Source organism: Dermacentor silvarum, chromosome 11 (assembly GCF_013339745.2).
Source record: "Dermacentor silvarum isolate Dsil-2018 chromosome 11, BIME_Dsil_1.4, whole genome shotgun sequence".
Lineage (NCBI taxonomy): Eukaryota > Metazoa > Arthropoda > Arachnida > Ixodida > Ixodidae > Dermacentor > Dermacentor silvarum.
Genome location: NC_051164.1, coordinates 109633147 through 109656667, shown reverse-complemented (window position 1 = coordinate 109656667; position 23521 = coordinate 109633147). Strand labels below are relative to the sequence as shown.

General features: G+C 45.9%; 1 protein-coding gene across 4 annotated transcripts in view; it reads right to left on the bottom strand.

Annotated features, from left to right (window-relative positions):
* Positions 1–15561, bottom strand: part of LOC119434064 (collagen alpha-1(I) chain-like) — a 135434-nt gene extending 119873 nt beyond the window's left edge. For all 4 annotated transcript variants that reach the window (XM_037701379.2, XM_049658835.1, XM_049658836.1 and 1 more), the window contains exons 1-2: positions 14826–15561; positions 8862–8968 (exon numbers count right to left, since the gene is read on the bottom strand). In XM_037701379.2, the coding sequence (XP_037557307.1) occupies positions 8862–8968; positions 14826–14850 (132 nt within the window). In that variant the 5' untranslated portion in view covers positions 14851–15561. The remainder of the gene's footprint in view (positions 1–8861; positions 8969–14825) is intronic.
* Between the last annotated feature and the right edge of the window lie 7960 nt (positions 15562–23521).

The window sequence follows — 23521 nt, the reverse complement described above, 5'->3', positions numbered from 1 at the left end:
GTTGTCCACTTCCTCCCCCCTCCTCCGCGCGCGAACTCGGGCTCCGGAAATGGTCGACCCGTACACGACCGGATTTGTCGTACAACGCAGCAGTCGCATGCAAACGCGAGGCATGTTAAACGGCAATAAGCACGCGAGCGTATACCGCGAAAATGATGAATCGCAAGAGAGCGAATCCGCCATCAAGCAACAGACGAAAGAAAGCAGACGACCTCCGCCGTCCGCTCGCTCGCTCTCCGCCGCGTTACTACCTCGGGAGCCCAAAAACAAATGAAGAGATAAAAAGCGGCGTGCGTGCCGGACACAAATGGACAGTCCCCGCCTCCGTTTCGCCGAAAGCGAAAGCGAAGAAGCGCCTTCGAGCGGCGTCACACACACACCGCACCTCTTCGCGTCGCCACGCGCACGCCGGAACGGTTCTGCCCCGCCGCTGCCGATGACGTAACGCGGCGAGCGTAGAAGCAGCGGCGTAGCGCGCGCGCGCGCGCTGCTCGTTCACGCGAGCGTAGCTGGCGCGTATCATCGCCCGCGTAGCGCCGGCCAAGAAGGGAGCGGCGCGCGCGATTCCGGAGCAGCAATAATGCGCGCGTCCCTTTCCACATTTCTCTTTTTCTTTCCTCTCCTCCGGCCAAAAAAAAAAAAATTGAAAAAAGCGTCTCTGACTGCAACGCCCCTCACTCCCTCCAGGCGCCAGTGCCGGGCTGGTTACGTCCGACCGGCCAAGCGCGGCGCCCAAAGCGACGCGCTCTTCCTCGGCCCGCCGCTTTTTTGCTCACGCCGCGGGAGGGACGAGCGACTCTCCCCCTTTCCCACTTGCCGAGGTCGCCAAACTCGCACTGGTTTGGGCAACACGTGCGACTTGGCCGTGTCGGAAATCTGTACGACAGGGCAGATGACCGACCGTGAATGACAGCGCGCTCCAGTCGACTGTGACCGACATTGACTGATACATACACACAGACACAGGTACAAGCTTGATGGTTGGCTGACTCGATGACTGATTAATCAATTTTGGTCGATCGACTGTATCAGCAATGTATCGCTTGTGTTCCTTTTTACCCTTATTCGTCCATGTCCCACTTGCACACTGCAGCATTATGGTCACCATTCAACTAGCTAACTGACGTTGATTGACTGGCTGACAATGATTAGCAAATCAATGTAATGATCGATCGACTGACTAAGCAATGTATCCCTTGTGTGTTCTAACCTTCTTCATCTTCGTCCACTCGTGTACTGTAGCCTTCCGGTCGCCGCCAATCAACTAGCTGACACTAGCTAATTCAAGTTGATTGACGTGCTGCAAATGATTAGTTTATCAATGTAATGGCTAATCGACTTACTCAGAAACGTACCACTAGTGCGTTCTACGCTCCTTCATCCTCATCCCCTTTTACACGCACTGTAGGCATCAGGCCATCAATCAACTAAAAGTTTACCGGCCTAATGCTACGCCAGGAGTGGCCCATGTGAAGCATTTTGCCCGTGGGCAAATATTACAGAGAAAAGCGTCGGATAAGTGACAATTATTATCTTGCAGCAAATTGTTGGGCAACAAAGGCGAAAAGTTTTGCATGTCACTCCTTCGTCACTTGAAAACTTGCACAGCGTCAACTTCATGAGCTTGCATGAAGCTGCTCACAGGTGCATATATTTGCTGAAAAGTAAAACACTTCGTGCAAACAACCCCAGGGCTATGAAGGATGTTCCAGAGGACAGCATTAGATAAGGCTTTGATCATGTAGGGTCCTTTGAGATGCACAAGAAATGCAGCATGTCAATTTTGTTCTGCATTCTGCCCCACCAGTAAGGTGCCAGAAATTGAGCCCGCTACCTCTTATGCACCGGTAGGATGATGCCACAGCTCCTCGCAGATTGCTACAAGTCACTGCATGTCAATGATCCTGACAACACATTCACCGATCTGGAATCTTTAGAGAAAGCTAAGCCGCCTTCAATCACACAGTGAGTGAAGTGAGAAGTGAATGATTCCTTTTGAGGAGACAGAGGCTTCAAAACACAAGCATAATGACTGGATCAAGCACAACAATGAATGCAAGCAGTGATAACACTGAGAATAAGTGCAAGTGCCAGTGAGAATTAATGTATACAATTTACTGTGGACATGAGTGAGAATAAGCAGGAGTGCAGATCAGTGAAAGAGCACTAGTGCAAGCTAGCTATGATAAGAACTATGAGTGAAAATGATAGTATCAGCGCAAATAAAAATGGCTACGAGAAGAAGAGAGTGCGCACAATAGTGACAATGACTGGACTGACATGCTTAAAGATCACAGCCGATGACAGTGGGGAACCTGCCAGTAGACCTGATCTTCAATAAGATTAAGCGCAACTGACATTACAGTGAGAATGCAGGAGATGACTGTCTCGGAGTTTAAGTGGAACAAGTGAATGCAAGCAGATGGTACGGTACTGTTGCATGAGAATAGCAAAGTATGTTAGATAAGACTGTGAGCTGAGTTGGGTGAGTGAAAATGGCCAGGTCCCACTACATTTGTGCACCAACAACAGCCCTAAATGTACATGAGCCTGAGTGTGAACACTTCAACACAAAAGTGTACATCACACTGTCCAAGCCTCTCTCATCATGACAAGGTATGCGATGTGCAACACATTGTCGGAACCACGTGCTACACAGGATGTGTAGTAGATCACTAAGAAAGCAGGTCAGCAACATTCTGTTGCTGACTTCACTGCAAATGCCTCACCTGAGGCATGCAGCGTGACAAATGCACATCCAATGAAAACAGAAACAAACATGATCTCAGTTCAACTGAATTTCTACAATACCACCAAATTCAATGGAAAACACAGGGAATGCGGGAGATGAAAATTCAAGACGATGAGCAACACGAGAACAAGGTGAGAGCAAGAGCCAGTTTCGACAAGTGGAGCTTGTCTTCTTCAAGGCGACATATGCTCCTCCTTGGCATAGTATATATAGGTAGGGTTTTTCTAAAGGTGAGAGAAGGTAAGGCGAATAAGTGAGGTAAATAGCGAGAGTGTGTTAGCGGCGAGGGTGTAGAATTGAAAAGAAAGATAATGCGCTACTGATAGTCGGTGGAGGAATTTGAGGCAGCGCTGTGTCAATGGTTGACGTGTCATTGTAGGTTCCTCTTTTCGTGGAAGGGGCCTGGATGACAGGGGGGGAGGCGGTAGCTGCTCCGCTGGAGGTCATTGAACTATCGTGTCTGAGAGAAAGAATAAAGGTAGTGACAGAAAAATAGTGCCCCTGGGGGGGGGGGGGGGGGGCAAATATATAAATAAAAGAACTAAAGGAATGAGTGAAAGCAAAGGGAGGCTGGAATATTATTGACAATCGAATAACGAAAAAAAACTAAAAAACTAGGCAACTCAATGAAAATTAACTAGGTGCTGTTGCCTATGCTTTGAAGTTTCACATAGCGAATAGATTCTAAGGCTCCTTTTGAAATGTTCATGCCTATTGGTTGCAATGTCTTGAACTTATGGATGAGGTACGATTCTCTATATTTTCTGTCTCGCACAGAATGGGAATTTGACTGTAGTATGTACAGTTTAAGTTCGTCAAAGTTATGACCTGAGCTGTGTCCGCGCGATGTCCGTTTAACGTGATGTTCATTGATTGTCCCGTTTCACCGATATATTGCTTCTTACAGAAGGAACACTCAAGCATATAAATTACATCAGAGCTAGTGCAAGTAAAGCTAGTTTTCACTTCGTGTGTGTAGCCATTTGTGGTGCATTTAATTTAAGGTCACTTTGAAGGTGCTTGCAGGTTTTGCACCTGGGGCGAGAAAATGCTTTTATTACGGGGGAATGATGTTGGCTGAATTTTGCACGCACTAACATGTCTTTAAAGTTCCTGTTGCGGCGATTCTGGTGTAGGTTGTTTCTTAGCTAATGCCGACTGCCTCGTCATAAGCCCTGTCGGGAGGAATTTGTGGATGGTTTCGTTTCGCTAGCGTTACATTAAGGTCATTTAGGTGGTGGATATAATCGTTGTCTTCGCTACAGATTCTTCTTATTCGTTTTGCTTGTCCGACAAAAATTCCTCACTTGCAGTGTCGTGGGTGATGACTGGTGTAGTCTAAATACCGCTGGCTAACCGCAGGCTTCCGGTAAAGTGTTGTTCTCAGTTTTCCATTTTCTATGTAAACCGTTGTGTCGAGGAAGTTGATCTGACTAGGAGAGTGGTGAGCAGGAAACTTAATATTCTGGTGAAAGCGGTTGAAATGGCTAATTAGGTCAGCGCGTTTGTGCCGTGTAGCCAGCCAGAGAAAGATGTGTTACCCTTTCAAGAAATTCTACTGACATTCAGAATGGCAATCTGCATTTCAATAAGGCTAAGCATAATATACAGAATGTAACAAAACATGCTTGCAGAGACAGGCAAAAGTTATTTCTTTTGTGCACAAACAGATTAAAGCTTGATCAGCAAAGAGGGGCAGCCACATGATATTACAAGCCTGCAGAAAGTTTAATTTCAGAGCAGAAATGCAATGTTTATCGAGAGCAGGCAGGTATGACACCTCTTAGCAGGTGCTGCCTTTAAGCTAGACAAGCAAATGTCAGCATGAAGTGAAATGGCCATAATTATCTCGATGTCATACAGAAAAGTCCCATAACTTGTGGAGACTGAGTCAGACACAAACTTAGACAGGAAAAAGATTCACAGCTGTTACATGCTTCTCAACAGTGCCATAATTTTGCACTGATAAAAGTGAGATCAAGCAACCATGATAACAAAAATGACCTGCGAGAGGAAAGTCACCTCCATTACCAAACAAAGGAATTAGGGGTGCACAAACATATAAAAAAGTGAATAGGAATAACTACTTAGTAGTAGTAGTAACTGGTTGTTTATTTTAAATAAAATGAAGAAAAGGAAAGCAAGGAAATTACTGCTCACCACGCTGTAACTGTCTAGCAACATCTGCTGTGGGGCGTGGAAAGAGAGTGGGAGAAAGGATAGACTAAGATGAAGGAAACTATTTACGTAATGTACAATGTTTTACTTGCTTGGAAGGGTTGGACGTGCTAAAACTGTGGTGTAACTCGAGAAAGGCATGCTATAAGTATGTGAAAAGGCATGCTACAAGTAGTACGTGGAATGCAGCTGCTTACAGTATAGAAAGGCACATCCGATCAACTACTTATTTCTGTGCCACCTTTTCGGTGGTCGCAACCCCCCCCCCCCCCCTTCAGAATAGTAAAAATTTTCCCAAAAGCTAATACAACATCCTGCTATTTAATACAACCCTCAAATCATATGGCTGCTGTTCAAATTCAAATACTTTACTCAAACACACCTTCAGTAATTTGCACTTGAGGATGATTATCATGCAGATATATTGACAAAACAAAGAAAGAAAGAAATTGATTGGGATTGCTCACCTGCCAAATCACAAATCAATGGATCAAAAATCAAAAGCTGCATGGTGCAACAGAAAAAGAGGTTTATATCATATTCAAAAAATTGTCTCAAAGCGATTCAATTTGGTGCCATCATTACTTGATTTGCATGATACTCAGCGCCACCATTATATGACTCATACCCGATTCCGTCTCAAGAATAGCTATTTTAATGAAAGAAAATTAACGGCTGGGACGTCATTCCTTTTTTCCACGGCGGCACGACCATGACTGCACATGCCTCACCCTCTACGCATGTGTTTGCAGCTACTTGAATGTTCACTTCTGAAGGCACACTGAAAACTGCCTGAACTGCAAAAGCTTTGCTGAAAGTCGGAACAGCATTGCTAAGATGGCACTGAACAAGCTATGTTGTAGCTTGTCCACTCAGCTATTTCGAGCAATGACATTGACTTGTTCTGGGCAATAGCTTCCAGCTTCCCATATCTGCTTATAGAGGGACCGACCTCTTAAACAGTTGTTTCCTTCAAAATATTTTTATAATACAAGCACAGCCGACAGTAAAACTGGAATTAACTGCCGCTAGCCCCTAGGAACCTCAAATACGCTTGTTAATGCCTAATTGGTTTATGAACAATCCATAAGCTAAAACCTGGTTTTAAGAAACCATTGTCTTGACACTTTGACCCTTTATTGACGAATGTTGCCTAGACGACATACCATAAAAAAATTCGGTATTGAGTACGAAATTTCTGGCTGAATGACAGGCAGCAAACATCACTTGTTGGTTTAGAGCAGGAATATAGGATGAGGAAAAAGTTTGCGACATGACTCAGTTTCTTTTGAAAGCTACGGTCAGAAGAGACAGACCAATGCAAGATATACGGCTGCAGCGGTGTCGCACATGTGATGTAAAGTGAACGAAGTGTACATCTATGGTTCACATACGATGAGAGCTGTCTACACAAATTCCAAACAAAGCCTTAGGTCGCTTGAGGTGATGCCCACTTCCAGTTTTCTGCCTGGAGTTTCCCGCCTACTGCTGAAATGCAAAATATTTTCTCTTTTCGTTGATTATGCTTATTTTCGACGTGTTTTGCACATTTAGATAGAAAATAAGAAGCTTTCACGGGTATTTATGTGCCATCATTTTTAAAGGGTAAAAAAACTACACACAAGGTTCGTTTGCTCATTCAGTTCCAAGCCGTCACAAGCCATAAGAGACACTATAAGAGATTGTTAATTTCTCTAGGTACACATATTACTATTCACATTTTAGAGCCTATAGTTTCATTTTTGCTGCTTTCCCAACAACTTGATGGAATCCACCACCACCCCATTTCAAAGGGGATGCCCATAATATCCCTCCCCATCCAGGTAGCAGATAAATATTTTTAATGGCAACAGCGCAAACTAGTGGGACAAGGAAGAGAGAAAGACGGCGCTGCGTCCGTCTCTCTTCCTTAGCCTCGTTTGCACTGCTTCCGTTCTACATAGAATGCACAAACTAGTCAAAGAACAAACTCTCTTGAAGCAAATTAGTCACTGGAAAAATCACAGAAGTGCGCAACTTATCATCAGTGACTGGAAACGGGAGTGTGAACCAGGAAGTCGCACCATTGTATTGTGTGCAGTTAACCTAATGCGACAGACAAAAATTTCTTCAAATAAAAAGGGAAACATGCTCCATTGTGCAATTAATCAAAACAGCACATTAACCAGAACACAAAAGCTCGCGCGGAGTCCCATCAGCCGAAACTCACGCAAACAAGGAAGGCAGAATGGATACGACAGGAGACGCATTTGTGAAACGCCCGGCAACACCCCCACACACGTAAGCAAACTCTGTACACCAGCTGTTAAAACATGCATGCAGTGCTGCCAATACAAAAACTTGCTCAACTGATGCCTACAGCTGCTGCGCAGGTGCCAACCCCCAACCCACCACCCTCGCCACCGTGCAACCACTACACTTTGCTCATGTAGGACAGGGAATGTTCGTGTTGGAAGTCCTAACAAAAATGCAAGCACGTACCATAAGGCCAGATGGCGTTAAAATAATAATAACAGCACAGACAGCAATAATGAAGCATGTAGCAGTAATAAAAATTGAGCCGCGCCACCGATTCAAATTATCTGTGTCATCACACAATGGGTTCCGAGCGAGATAAGAATGCTGACCCAGTTTCATCACGATGGAAAGCTTTCACCGTGACAAACTATACTCACGCGGTACGGTTCATGAGAAGACAACCCAAAATATACGAGCAGGAGATATGACGACAAGGTGTAATAACAGGGCGAGGCAATGAGGAGAAGCCTTAACAGAGTTAGCAGCGCCACATTAAAGGTTATGAACAAAATCGCAGCAACCTGCTTGTGGCAAGCAGGTCACGATTTCGTGTTGGTAAAAAGATTTATTTAATTACTTACTACACACAAAATAAGTGCGAGAAGTGGACAGAACTATCACATAATGCCTCAAAAACAAGCGGCTCAGGTTCCAGTAAAATGCAGTAACTTGGCATTGCAGTTAGTACAAACGTTTTTCAAAACACTGAGCTCCAAGCGCCCATGAACAAGAGAAAACGGAACCTTTTTAAGACTGGTTTTGCCATCAGTATAAGTGCACTAAACTTCAGAGAAACAGTTTCATGCTATGCACAAGAGTCGTGCATTTGCACTGGTGATTCTGTACTTATAACTGCTATAACTCAATGACATGGGCAATGTGCTCAAAACACGAACGCAGGATACAAGTGATACTCAACTCCAGGCTACAACAGCGCCTTGCATCAGCTGCACCTCAAATGATGCACTGCATTGAGAGCAACAGCAAGTGAGCTACTGGTGATTCAGGAAGGGTCAATGCCTCATCCATCCTGTCTTTAAGGCAACACTTGTAGCGCATATCAGGGATCTGAAGTAAAACCAGGGCACGCTGGTCTGGCTTTCCCTTCAGAACTTCTATCTCATCTCATACAGCTGATATTAAGTTGACAGTGTATGGTACTGCCACACGGTCAAGGAGTGCTGTGTCCATTGGATGAGCCATAAGCTTTCTTTTCCAGCGCAAAGACGGAACAACCAAATAGAAAAGACAGAGCGCGGTTGTACAACTAGCCCAACATTACATCACTAGTCATAGGGCAGTGTAGTGTATGGGGTGATATGCTGCATACAGCATCTTCATGCACCAGATCTGTTAATGAAAGAAACCCAAGTATGTTGTGGTGATACCTTTGCTTTTCAACTACTGCTTCAACCTGCACCTGTGGGTCACAACTTATACCTTACATGATGCCTGGTTAGTGTTTGTTGTTGGACCAATAATAAGGCCTTGAATAGTCACTCTGTGGATGTTATTCTTCTCATTCACTGCCAAGAACAGAAGCACTGTTGTTCCAAGCACAGATGGGCTATACCTACAAGCCGCAGACCTGAAAGGAATGAGATAAGCAAGTACAAAGAAGCGGGCAGCTTACCTGAGTTGTTAGGCTCTGAAATCCAAATTTGCGCTGAAAGAGACGCACGAACTGCGACACGTATGCTCCCTCCCAGAGGCCTCGGATGGCTTCAGACGGATTCCCATCTGGAATAAGACGCAGCAGGGCAAAAGGAGATGTCAGCTGCCGCTACTTTTGAATAGCTAAGTTGATCCATAACTTTGGAAATTCATCACTGCAAATCTTTAGTGTGTTCAGAAAGGCCAGAATGTAATATCTTGTAACGTATTGTGCCACTGTCATTTTGTGCTCATTCCGACAGAGTCAGCGCTGTTAGATAACCTTACAGTAGTTCTTGCAGCTGATGATGAGATTTGCAAACAAGAGGGTGTAGGGCAGGTTCAGCTGACAAAAACAGCAGTACTCAGAGACAACTGTAAGAAACCTGCTCCTTGCATTGCAATTAATTTGGTGGCACCTGCGATAGTCAGCCATTCATATGCAAAACATGCTCCCCCCACCCACCTTTTTACCAGTCAGCATGCAAACATGCTTTTGCTTCTCTGTTAAAACCAGCCCACAGTCAATTTCATATGCAATGACACTTTACCACAACGTGTACTATCAATGTAAATTTAAATGCAAACAGGTTTGGACAGACTAAACGGCACTTTTCTTTTTGCTCTGCCTTAGTAACCTTTTATTACACATGTGGCATTTGTTCTCTAGAAGGTAGTTAATTCACAGAACCTTTAGCAATGGAATAGAAAAAGCTACAACACCGTTTATTCATGCAATCCTCTGTAAGACATGTTCTGGTTGTCATTTTCCTGTTTGTGTTTCGATTTATGCTTATGGTACAACCCATAAACAGGGAATGACAATACTTTCGAAAGGGAGCACAAAGATTTTTGCAGAGGTACAAGCTGGAACATGACTTTGTAATGTGAAAAGATTGCTTGTATTAAGGAAAGTTATGTAGTACTTTCTCATTTTGGTGCAAGAAGCAAACAAGCTGAACTGCACAGAACACAGAGTTCAAAGTTTTCTCTTTTATACTGGTCCACTGTCTGCATGATCAGAGCAGTCCCCTGAGCATGTGGTAGCTCTGGAACTCTCACGGTCGTCCCAACAATCCAACATTCAAAAAAGCACCACATGTCTGGCCAAATGTGCAGTAAACTGTGCACTTTCAGGAAAGACTGGATATCATGTGTTTGTTTGCTTCCACTCCTTAGACTTCTAGGCTGCACAAAACTGTGGTCACCCTACAACTGCCTGCTGTGTAAAACTCGGAACTCTCCATCAAAATGGCATATTGTGGGGGACCAGTGCATATTGCAGTGATTGTTATGAGCATAGGTTTGGTAATCACTTTATAACACAGTGAAAGATGCACTTCAGCATGTAACACTGTGGTAAACGCTGCAAAAACATCTGACATCGTCCAATTCTACAAAATTATGGGTTACTTCATCGAGTGCACAGAACTACACAGCTGGACACTTCAAAACACTCAACAACTTGGCAAGACGGAAGCAACGAAATTCCCTGAAATCTATGCCATTTTACTTGAAAATAGTGACAATACAAATATATATATATATATATATATATATATATATATATATATATATATATATGCCAAGGCTAAGTGGCTTCCATGACTCATGACAAAGATAAGTGCAATGTCGCAGACCACGGAGGCAACGCACGAGAAGCAGGATCACCAATCCCCCTTTTATATAGTGAACACGATTGTGACAAATTATTGCATATAACGAAGCAAATAAAGAAAATGACGTGCCTATATCAGCTTCTCGTAAATTATGCTTATAATACCATATGTAATGAAGGTATTTTCATGTCAGATGCGAGTTCGCTATACTGAGATTCGAATGTAAAAGTCATCACTTGCAAGTGACAGTACTTCTAGCCCTTGACTACATAAGACAAAAGAAATTTGCGTCTTTTCTTTTTTCACAAAATTTTACCAAGTTCCAAGTTTCTGCATGAAATACAGTGTATAGAATGTGCTGTTTACAATTGCAAGGTATTCATGCTTCAGTTTTAGCTATTGTAAAATTCCGCCTGATGAAAAATCGCTTGAATCCACTATTCAAATTCATAAACTTCTTCAGCCACACAAATTAAAAAGCACATTTAATTCAGGCAAATATTTCTTGCTGTATAGCTGCACGCTTCCCAGGTTAATTAGTCTATTTTGACTTATGATAGACATAACTTTTCATCAATTTTCACATCTGACATCTGGTCATTACTCCAAACCATGCAACAAGTCACGATCACCATCATGGATGCAAATTAGAGTGCCTACTGGCTCTGTAGCCCATGAGTAGCAAAAAGCCACGATCGACTTTATTTGATAACACAATTTTCAATCATAGGAAAAGAAGCAGTGCCAATTTTATTTTTCTAGACAGGTGAGAGACATACTGAACGCAGGAGTCCTTAATTGCTTCAAATCTACATGTGCACCCTCTGATGTTTTACAGTTTCAAGTTCAGTTTTATCCACATCAGACCTGATTGAGATGTGGTCTGCATGCTGCACATGACCACAATACTTTCCCACCAAAATATTCAATAGAACAGTGAAAATAGTCAGGATTACATGGACACATTTTCTAGAAAACCATTCCCCCTCCCCCTCTTCACACACACACACACAGAGAGACAGAAGATGGTTCCCATACTTTGGCTGAATAGGAGACAGGTTTGGTGATGTCATCTAAAGAGACAGAAAACACCGACTTCGAGCACCATCTGTCCATGGCTACTTGGTGTGGGAAGCGTAATAGGGAGTGACATAAAGCAGAATGGATGACGCAAGAATTGCAACATTGCTTTTCATAACTCGGTTACTTTTCAATTCAAATGTTGCTTCTTACTGCTTGTCTTTGCATGTCCTGTTCCTGTATGCTGTTCTTATGCAGCTATGATCAGTCTTCTTGCTTAAAACTTCCCTGCTTTCAGCACGACTTCTGCAAGTGCTCATTAAATAGCAATGCTAACCAGGTGGTCTTAATGTGTTACTACAGAACAACAATGGTTAGTTTGGTCTGGTGAAGTAGCTGTTTTAAGACTTAATTTGCGCTTGCCGGAGAAGCTTGGTTATTGGCCGAGGAAACGAAGGACGAAATTTTACTTTTTGAATTTCAAGCTCGAGCTGCGGTGCCAGAATTTCGGCACAAGTCGCGAATTTCAAGGTACTATTAGAAGTTACATGTTACCAGGCTGAGCCTTAAATTCTTTTAGAATGCAAGGTAATCATCACTGACTGTCTAATTCTCATTACATCACAAGGAGATGGTGCACAAACGTCAAGCACATTTTGTTTTAGTCTTTTTGTGGCTTAGCCAAGGCACCGCTCGCCATAAGAATGACCTTCTTGGCACATCAGAAGCACACTTTACCGACCCAGGTTAACGTCTCCTTTAGCATCCCTTTTATATAGATCAAGCAGCCTCAAGCTTTGTTGCACAACATCCAAAGCATATAACCGAAATATATTCGTGTTCCTACAAGCAGCAGGAGTGAAAAGCATGTGTTTCATTGCTGTGGAGTAAAACGGCGCCCTTGACAAGTTTGGCCTTCCAAGACAGTTCCACAAAGACCAAAAAAGAAACTTTTTTTATTGCCTAACTTAGCTTGCTCCAAGTGCTACAGGCCCTGTTCAATGTGATCAATGCAACCCCAACCTCTTATACCGCCCCCCGCTATCCAATTTTATGACGTCCAGCATTTTCACTTCATAACTGTCATCTTTCAATGGCCACAATTAGAGGGAGTGAAATCTGGTCAGCAAGCACAGAGAGGAGCTCATTCACAGTCTTACACAATCACCACACATTATCCTAACAACTATGTTAGGTTCTCAAACAGGACAATAACACAGAGAAATAAAGGCTTCTGAACTGCCCTTGACATCCGCATTGGCGAAATCCAACACAATGGAAAGCACTTTTTTTTAATGGCAGTTAATAAAAGCTGGCCAACTTTCGGTTATTCCGTATTTCCTCAACACTTAAGCATGTATGGTTTGCCTATAGGCATTTTCAATGTTTACATTCAGATGCCAAAACATTCACATTTATGAATGTCCCAAGCACGTGCAGGAGACAGATGCTACACCGCTTTACTAGGCCTCTCAGGTGGATAAACAGTCCAGTATGAATTAATGGTGGCGCCAAAGAAGTGTTGAAAAATTCTACATACAGTAGCTTCTTGATTTCCTTTCTACAGCACATGTGACTCAGCTATTCCTATATGAAACTTGTGTTTTCCCAGCTCCAGGCTTTAGGCAGAGTCCCTACGTGTACCCTCAGGAGCAAATGTTTAGGGACCGTGGTGTCGGCAAAAAATTACATATTTGTGATGGTGCAGCTGAGTGATGTAGAATTGTGCCTGTGCACTGCATTGGTCAAACAACCAGATGCAGGCTGTACCAGTTGATATCAGATTGTATGCCTAGGCTGCAAGAAAAGAATGCTTTTCTCCTGACACCTGTGGCCTCCACTTTTACTCGCAACTTTGAACAGTTTACAATCAACTGGATGCCGACACACTTAATTGATGCCAAACACAAGCGTGTGTATCAAAAAAGCTGGGTGAGGCTAATGTAACAATTATATTCCAATGCTATTCCTTTTCGCACCTTGTCAATGGTCCAAGTGGCATTCTGCCTGCATTATCACAGAGTTCAGCCAGTTGTGAATGGTGGGTGCTAAGAAAAGAATAGAAATGAGCAAAAGGAATCCTTACATTATACCAGCCCCGATGTCCTCCCTAATGCAAACCCAAGAACGGTCGACAATGAAAAATCAGGTAATTCCTTCTGCTCCTGTCTTCCCATCACAAGGACCTTCCCTCATGTTTTCGAACATTTTTAGGTGCCGGAAGCTTATAGCAAACACCAAACAGGAGAACTCTAGAAAGGGCTGTAAAACGTCGCACCCTTTTTTTTGCCTGATAGCTGACATTAGGCTGTAGCCCGCCTTTTGTAAGAAACTCTTCAAAACCAAGAACTTCTGTGTAATACTATCCAACATTTTGGCAAACTCTGGTGGCCCTAGAAGTATATGACAGTCATCCCGTGAAGCTTCTTTAAAGGGCTAAGAGACGGAATTGCCGTTTCCGCATTTCCCCACTGCTCAGTGAAACTGAAGCGGAAATGACTGCTAAAGCATCGCCAGCTCTTCAAAACAAACCACATAATTTTAGTTCAGCGTCGCCGAATAGGCTGGACGCCTTCAACATCGCAACTGCGCGGCGTGGTCAGCGCTGAAAAGTCACGTTACAGCGTCGCAAAAGGAAACTCGGTCGCTGTGTGGCCGATTCTAGCGCTACTTCTCATACACGCCGATATATCAGGTCGAACACATTGCAAAAGCCGCTGACACGTGACTAGCGTCCTCTGCGGTGCACAAACGACAATTCTCGGCCAGTACGACACACTGACAAACCTAGAAGTCGATGCACACGTCGTCTCATTTCGGTTTCACCGCTATTCCTGGATTCGGCGGCCGGTTCCTGCGGGTTTGCAGAGACGCGGGACCTGCTGGAACGCTTTTTCGTGGTGTAGTAGGTTCGTCCGAAGCAAAATAAAACAACGAAAAATGCCAAGGCGACAGCGCATCAAGTGCGCGCGTATACTATCGCGCGTGCGCACACTTTCGGGGTTTCGCGTGCAACTCGCGGTCGCGATGTTCATAAAAGCCTGCTGTAAACAAAACGCGCGGCGAGGGATGCCTGGCCCATGAGTTTGGGGTGAGGGGAAGGGGGGGTTGAAAACGCGGCGGCATTTCGCTTCGCGGCCGGAGGGGGCCACGACGACGAACCCGTGAACCTGAGGAACCCGGCGGCGGCTCCGCCGCGACTATTGTCCGATCAAGATCAATCCCCCCGCTCTCCCCCGCCAGCCCACTTGTAGTACCATGCCGAAAGCGTGCGGTCAAAAAAGAGATACAGGGAGTGTGCTGACCTTGTGTTTTGAACTTCCTTGGCATCTTCTCCGAAAGTCACCTAAGCGCGGTGCACAGTTCCTCTGAATCACTGATCCGGACATCCATGCTTGATCAGTCATGTTGTTGCCATGTGATTTTGGGCAGCGCTTTCGGGAGATCAGCGATTGTGAGTCCAGCAGAGGAGAAGAGAGACTCACTAAAACAGCAGCAGAAGCGGTGGTTGGTGGTTGTGGTGGGATGCAGCAGTGAAACAAACAAAAAAACAAACGAAAGAAACACTGGCTATTTCCCCCAGCCGCAAATGGCGCGAACAGGCGCGTTGACTCGAGTTTTCATCACACGTTCAACGCACGGGCCGCTCACACACACAGGCTCGTGCGGAGGAAGGCGAGGGGCGCGCGATTTCGCGGCGGTTCACAGGCGCCCGAGCACTGCCGAAGCACACGCTAGCACGGCACCACACACAGAAGCGGCCGATCCGCGACAGGCAACCAACCCATGGCGGCCCCGACGGTTTGCTGTCGAACGTCGCGACGGCGGCTTGTCGATGATCGCTGCCGACGCTGCTTCATCGCTGCTCGCAGTCCCAGCGGCCCGTCACCTTGTCGCCTCCCGGCGTGCGTTGAAGACGGTGCACGCGATCTCGTCGGCGGTCATTGCGAAGCATCCCACGAGGAACGATTATTTCGGGATCGCAGCGTTTTAGGCCTACCGCGATAGCTCTCCCTTACCTGGCCGAAAAGTAGGCAAGAAAGGCACTTTCTGGCGTCTCGCCGCGGCGTGTACCGGTGGCGCCATCCGGTGCCACTCTTCAAAAACTCGACCGTGCGTCTTTTTTTTTTTTTTTTTTTTTACGTTTCTTGTTGCTCCCGCTTTCTCTCTTTTTCACTCGCTCGTTCGCTCTCTTTCGTCGTGTTTTCAAATTCGAAGTCATCTCGTTAGCGTACTTTTCCATTGGTTGACGCTATCCCGATTTGCCGGTGTTCCGAATCGTTCTTGCGATTTTCTGACCCGCGGTCGGAACAACAGTCTTCCGTGCGCAAGGGCGCCGGTTTCACCGTGCGGGCATTCACCTATTTGTTAGTGTATCGTCAATCACGAGCGCTCCCGTGCTGTTTCCTGCTGAAACATTTTGCAGTAGGGGCCAGAACAAGGTTCCGTCCGTGATTCGCTAGATTAATTATTCTTGCGGACCATCGCGAGGAGCGACGTGGCGATTGTTTACCTCCATCCTACGACGTTATTATTTTTTTTTTTTTTCCGACAGGAACCGTTGTCAATTGCCAATGCACGCTCACAATCAGCTTGCCAATGCCAAATAGCACGATTACATAGCTGTCAGATTCTAACTGCAACAGCTAAACTTGTGTAATAATCAAGCCCTGTACGTCGGCATCGCGGTTGTAGAGTGCGCCCGTGCCTCGTCACATATACGCATAACAGCGGCAAATATGACGATTAAATTAATAACACGTATATATCAATTTTGCTATTAATTGCATCGTATACTTCAACTGAATGAGGGTCCTGTTGACAAATTTGAATTCCGCAATTGAAGCAGTCAAATCGTTGAAAATTTGTCTTTAGACTGTCAGCTACTCTGGGACCAAGTACGGAGGGTGCGTAATATACGAAAAAAGACAGCCCTTCGACCATTCTCCGTCGGATATAGCGTATGACATGGGTGCGTTTTTTTTTTTTTTTTTTTTTTTTGAAATAGCAGAGGCATCGTGGTCACCAACAGTGGTCCATTATAAGTAGCGAGCAAATAACGGGGAAAGGATGACTGCGACGAGAGCCGTTTACCGTCATTTTATACAATCAACAGTGAACTTGAATGTATGTGGTTGTTGGTCTCTAAATATTTACATGGTGAAAGACTATACCTGCAGATTTCTTTTGGGGTAATGCTGAGTTCCTGGAGAAGTAGTCGTGCCTCTTCCAACTTCTAGTCAACCAATTGAGCTGGTGCGCACCTTACCTGTACTTCAATATCAATGTTGCGAGCGGTAAATAATATATTGTATAAAGACCACGACGAAACGTTTACGTGGATTGAAGAAACCCCACCCACCTCCAGAAATATAAACAAATGAATAAAGCAACGAAGGTTCAGGGGACAAGACAAGCAAGTCTGCCTTCTTGTGCGCGTTCGTTTTATTTTATTTTTTTTTTTCCGCTGCAACTCGCCTTGACATGACTCGGTAGCACGCATATGGGATAGTTCAACGCTAACTTAGTTCAGATCGATTAAATGTTATTTCAGATATCTGCGAAGTTCGTTCGATCATGTGGTGTAAAAAGGGTTGGTTGTTGCTTTCTTTCAAATTTCGCGCCTAAACCTCAGCTCCGGTGCCTGACACCACGGGTTTCAAGATATTTTTCTCGCATTCGGACGGTTTTTGGCACAGGAACTTGCTATAGGTTGAATGTTTTGTTCCTTTATAATGCAATGCGGTGCTTTTTTTTTTGCTGACAAGCAATTGTAGATGCCGTCAAAGCACGACCGTAAAGAAACAAAATTCTCTATGACACGACCGCAAGCTGATGCAAGAGCATGTCAGGATGCCGCCGGAGCCAACCATCTGTCGCTCTTCACTGAGAGAGAGAGAAAAAAAAGTTTACACCTTTCGAGGCATATCGTTTTTCACAACACCAAATAATGTTAACGCCCTTTGGGGCTTCTCTTACCCCCAAACAAGCATCATCTATTTTGCGTGCCTTTCCGCTATCTAACGCTGCCCACCCGGTACTTCCAGAACAGCATGCGCGTTATCAGCGTGAAGTAACATTCTTGAGAGGAAACTAACGACCGCGGAATTTTCAAGAAAGGAAAAGCATGCAAGGCATGTGACGATAATAGTTGAGGACAAGCTACACTCTAAAAAAAAAAAGTTTACACCCTTTAGGTCGTATCTTGTCCACAAACAATAACTACTAGCTGCCACTACCTGTCAAAACGCTGGCGTGAGGAAGGGCGACGGCAGCAGCAGCGAGCGAAGTGACCTTCGTGCTGTCTATCGTTTCAACGCAAACTGAGCGGCGAGAACGCAGCACGCACATAGGTGTGATAGGTGTGAGTCGTCGAAGCGCCTCTACTCTGCCCTCAACGCAGATCGCTTTCAAGATATGGCGCACGCGGTCCCGGTGTAATCCGTTGCTGCGGGAGTAAAACGCGCCCCCGTTCCCTCCCCTGCCTCCCCCGGAACCTAGCGCTCCATGGAAGACGGCGCGCTTCCTTCCCGCTTTCCTCGATTGCGCGCACGAGATTGAGCCGCGGTCGTAAGCTCCCCTCGTACGCTTTCACTCTCAAATAGAGCTAACATACGGCGCGCGGCGACACAGTCATCGCCCTTGGTCTTTATACGGAAGATCACGGTGACGCCGACGGTAAAAATGCGCCTGGAGTGTCCATAGAATTGATATCGCAATAAAAGTGGAAGAAGAGCGCGTGTGTACTGTTTCTAAAGAATGAAGAAGCGTCAGGAAGGCTTCACTGCTAGGGCACCGACCGTGGGATACTTCACTTTATTTTTTTTCCCTAAATTTATGAATATGCCCTCTCAAAATTTCTGTTGACATTGAGTTGACTATTGCTCTGTGTTAAATGTTTGCCTTTACCTCCATTTGGTATTTTGTTAGACGCACATTTCAAACAATCGAATGTGGCCAATACCCCCTGTGGGTATGAGCCATGTTTTGAGGCAACAACAACAAAACAAGAATCATGCGCCCTGCTTCGCCTAGACTAAGTGTACTAGAGTGGGGGAGTGGGTCCAACGAGGGCTCTGCGCTGAGGCATTTTTTATTGAAAATCAAGGTGGCGCTACCGTCGCTTTCTCCTGAATGAGTGGTCCCGCTCGCCGGCCGGACGCTTGTCGCGTCGGAGACCCTACCGCAGCTGCATGGAGCTTTGACAGGCGGATACTCGGTGGCGATAACACTGAGATTATTCCCCACCGATCTATTGTAAATAAAATGGAAAAAGAGCGGCGGAAACAACGCAAACCACGCAACAACGACGGTGCGTCGAGCAGACGACAGTTACTCAGCCCGCGAGCTCGCCTCAGCCAATGAGCGCTGCCGAAACAGCCGGAGCCAACGTTTATTGGCCGGAGATTTAGAATAAGGCGATGGCAGCGCCGCCACATTTTACGCGTTTTTTTCTTCATCCTCGGCGCTTGCTAAGGCGTCCGCTGGACCCACTCTCCCATTCTAGTACACTCTACCTTTCTAGAGGAGGCGTTGACTCTACTAAAGTTTCTAGAACACTTTAACTCTACCTAGACCCTCGTTTTAAGTGCCTTTTACCAGTCGCCGTCCGTGTTAAGCAGGTCACGTGACAGTAGATGATGAGAGCCACGCCGGAGGGAGGACAGGTCACGTGACCAGCAGAGAAGACCGAGGAGCGCTGGAGAGAAGACCAATGAGAAATGTGGGCTGGAGGGGAGGAGGTGACCAATGAGAGGCCGAGCAGGGCGCGAGGAGGAGAGGCGATGGGTATAAGGTAGAGTGAAGTCCCTATATGTATAGAGGATGGATGGATGGATGGATGAGGCGGAACCCCTTAAACCGGGCGGTGGTATACGCCACCTAGCCATGACTATTAACCTATTTTGTACTTTGTGGTGGGTGAAATTTCACCCCTGCCTTGATTTTATCCACCAATCAGATAACCTCTGTTTGGTTATTTCTACCCGCTTAAAGTCTATTTTGCCTTCACTGTCCCTAAACCCCAATGCTTTGAAAAAATCAGCCCCGTTGCCTTGCACTGTAGGGTTAAGCCCTTTACAGAAAAGTATGAGGTGTTCAGAGTGTTCCTGTGCGGCGCGCCATCTATGGCGCCATTTCGAAAAATGAAAGCCACTCGTCGCGAGCGGCATCGGGAGCTGGCACGAGAGCGGATGGGACGACGTCGAGCCAACCCCGAGCTTCGACAAAAAAACGTTCCTTCGGGTCTACCAAAACGAAGACAGACAGATTTCACTTCGTGAAAGTGGCTTTAGTTTTAGTTTTTTTTTTTTTTTTTGACAGCGACGCTGTTTATTGATGGGCTTCCTTGCATTTATCGTGTGCGTGTGCAAAAATGTGGGCCGATCCTGGTGATGGTGCAGAAGGGGTCCAAGCGCAATGACATATACCCCTGTGGACTCCGTGTGGTGGGACCTGTAACGTGCCCTTGAACTACTCTTGTCACACCTGGGACCCAAAGAGTTCCCAGGAACAAGGGTAACAACAGAGGTTTTATTTCAAATGTTATAGAAGAAAATAGAAAGAGTGAGAAAAATCCCAAGAAAGAAAATGGAGAGTAGATGTAACGAGGGAGAGCACAAAAAGTCCATACTACAATTGGATCTTAGCCCAAAAGGCCTACCCACATCGGCCATGTCTACGTTCGTAAAGCCCCTTGATGTTAGAAAGTAGCGACACGCTCCCCCACGCGCGCGCTTTCCTCCTCAATTCTCCTCGGATTTCTCCCCCTCACCGGGCCGGCGCGGCGCTGAACCCTCCAGTGGTTCGCTGCAGCCGCATTAGAATCAATGCGCGCGCTTGTTTATTCGACCCTTTGAAGCGTTGTATGGGAATTTATCCATTGTGAAACTGTCATGACGAAAGTACGTTTCCGATAGAACGTCGTGCCATTTTTTTAGGACGCTTCGATAAATACAAGCGGAAGCGCTCCGAAAAAATTAGTACCAAGCAGTGGCTGAGCTGTTTACCTCTACGTCGCCACTTGGCTTGTCCGTAACGCGGAGGTGTATTGGGTGCATACAATATAAGCAGCGTAGAGTATAAACGAGAATTTGGTTCACTATCTTCGCTCTTAAAAGGCTCAGAGAAGGTAACCAAGAAGAAATGTGATAGTTTACTTAAAGTGAATTCGCCAAAATGAGTGGGCCAAAAGCCTTTGTACCAATGCCACTGTGCGAAATACGTGCTGTGTTTGCGAAACAGCCAACATAGAACTTTACACACGCGCCTGTATTCCGTCACTATGAAACGACGAGAAATTACATTCCATCACCTCTGGGAGTAACCTAAGCCTCTCTCTCTGTCAAAAAAAAAAAAAAAAAAAAAAAGGCTGATTGCTTACACGGAAACTGATAAGACTGGCACTTGATAATTAACTTACAGACTTCAAGATGTCAAGTTTATCAGAATTGAGGGAGATTATCAGAAGCGCGTGGCTTGTACTTAATGAGCATGCGCGAATAATACGTAATACCACTTATCTACCTATATATTGCGGTTCATGCCTTCGCAACATAAAGTATATAAGGAAAATAAAATGCTCGCAGTATTGAAACTTTGCAAAGATACAATAAGCACGCAATAAGAGTAAAATAGTTCCTTGGCTTCACAAGTATCAGGCGCAAGGATCACACGCACACACACACACGCACACACATACATGCACACACATACATGCACACACATACACGCACACAAGCACGCACATACACAAACACGCACACACACATGCACACAACTACAAAATATGAGTTACAGGCATTAACTCACAAATTACATACATTTGAAAACTAACGCACGCGTGAAAACACAAAAAGCTTTGTCACGGCTCGAAGAGTCAACGAAAATTTCAGCCGACTCACTTATAAGAAATATATGCACAGTTATCGGTGCTCTGTATTAAACTGAACGAAGAGTCCGGCTATGCGAAGAGCACTAAAATCTCCATGCAACTTCATCCACAAATATGAGGAAAGCTGCAACATTCACCTCGCAAAGAACGGCGTGCTTAGAAGGGGCGAAATCCCTTCTCCCGATGTTATGGAGCCACTGCTTCCGACGCACGACATTCCGTTCACCTCGGGGGATATAAAATAAGGCTTGCCCTTTCTCTGGCCTGCTGCTGCATTGAAACGCGCAGCAGCAAGGCATTTTCACGGAGAACGAATCTCAGATTCCTACGAAAGGATGGAAAAACTTGGGAAACAGACGTTCGGAGCGGCAGGGCGACCACCACTTGGACTGCTCATGGCGAGCGGGAGAAACTAAAGGCGCGCGAAAGCAAGTTTCGCGCCGTTTTCGTGACGTCAGGGTCACCTGACGGGGTAGTCTCGAGCGCCGCAGCCATTCAGCGTGGCGGATGCGCTGCCTCCGCGAAAGAGGGGGTGAAAAAGAGGAGGTTGACCGCGCCGGCGAGGGTGTTGCGGCGTAGATCAAAGCGTGTCGCTACTTTCTAACATCAAGGGGTTTTATACGTTCGCACCGCCCTGCGCCCTCTCTTTGCCGGCGTTCCAACCGCCTGCGTGCCTAGTTTCCTGCCGCTCTCCCGTGGCGGCGGCACCGTCGCGCGTGGATATAAGACAAGGTGCTGTTCTCCATATTAAATTTCACTTCTCCCGACGTAATTCACAATGTGAATTTCACTTCTCTCGTGTGTAGTGCGCACTCCCGGCGACGATTGCATTCTAGTCTCTGTTCCTGCCGTCGATCTCCGGAGGCGCGTTGCTCGTCGGAAGTACGGACTCCCCATTCTGTTTTCAACCCATCCTTTGACGGCGCGTGCCAGTTCCGTGGGGAGGTGGCTGCCAACTTCCACATAGTATGGGCGTGCCAATCAAACCCTTCCATCCCCGCCCCCAACCCCACCAAAGAGGACTGTGAGGCGGCCCTGCTCGGCTGTCAACACCTCAAGACCCAAAAGGCCTTGGTTCAACGGACGCGGGCGGCGTTGCTTGCCAAAGGGACCCCGGAATAGGGGCTCCACCTATTACTGTGAGGGGAGGAGGCCAATACGGCCCTAATCCAATCACCTCTCTGCAACCATTTAATGGTTAATAACTGTTTTTCCCCACCACCACCATCTCATTCTGTGTCACCTCTGTGTCGTGTGCTAAACAGCTTCGCTAGTCATCCACTTGCAGAATGGTGGCTTGCTACGCTAGTTGGTTCATTGCAACTTGTAGTTGCAATGAGTTACAATTTTCGCGCTGGTCATCCACCTTCACAGAGTGGAATGACTCATGATTTTTAAGCATGAAATGCTTTTATCTCCCGTTGTCGACGACCTTCAAGTGACCTTGAGCCAAAAGCCAGAGCAGTTGTCCGGGCACCCAAACGAAAATATCCGGGCATCGTTGCGAGAACAAGCGAGATCATCCGGGCACTCCGTCAAAAGTTAAGACTCTGGCCCCAACCCTTTGTACAGAACCGCATTACATACGCTAGTTGCTGCCCAAACAAGTTACAAAAAAAAAAAAAAAAAAGAAATTGCTTCCGAGTTCTTCCTAATGTTTGTTCACAATGTCACTCAAGCTGTAACTTCTAGTGCGCTGAACTTTTATTTTTCATTTCCAATAGAGACGTTAAAAAGTCAGATAAAGGGCACCATACACTTGATTGTCATCTTTTGGTGCTGAGACAGGGTTGGCTGTGCTCTTTTCAACGCCAGCGGTGCGCGAGTTCCGCGGCGCGGGTTTTGCACCTCCTCCTTCGGGAGATGGCGTAACCGCCTGGCAGCGTGCGGCGCGCCGCGGATGGTTGTGTGGTGTGATGTGGTGTGCCCTTGCGAACATGCACTATACCAATTTTAAGATTGTGGCTAGTATCATCTCCAACCAATCTGCTTTGCCGGTGGCCATTTCATGCTTACATCTACTTAAATTTTGATTACGGGAGAGGCAGCATTTTGCTGCTTCTTTTTTGAAGATGAACAGTACCATCAAGCCCACTTTGCTACTATTAA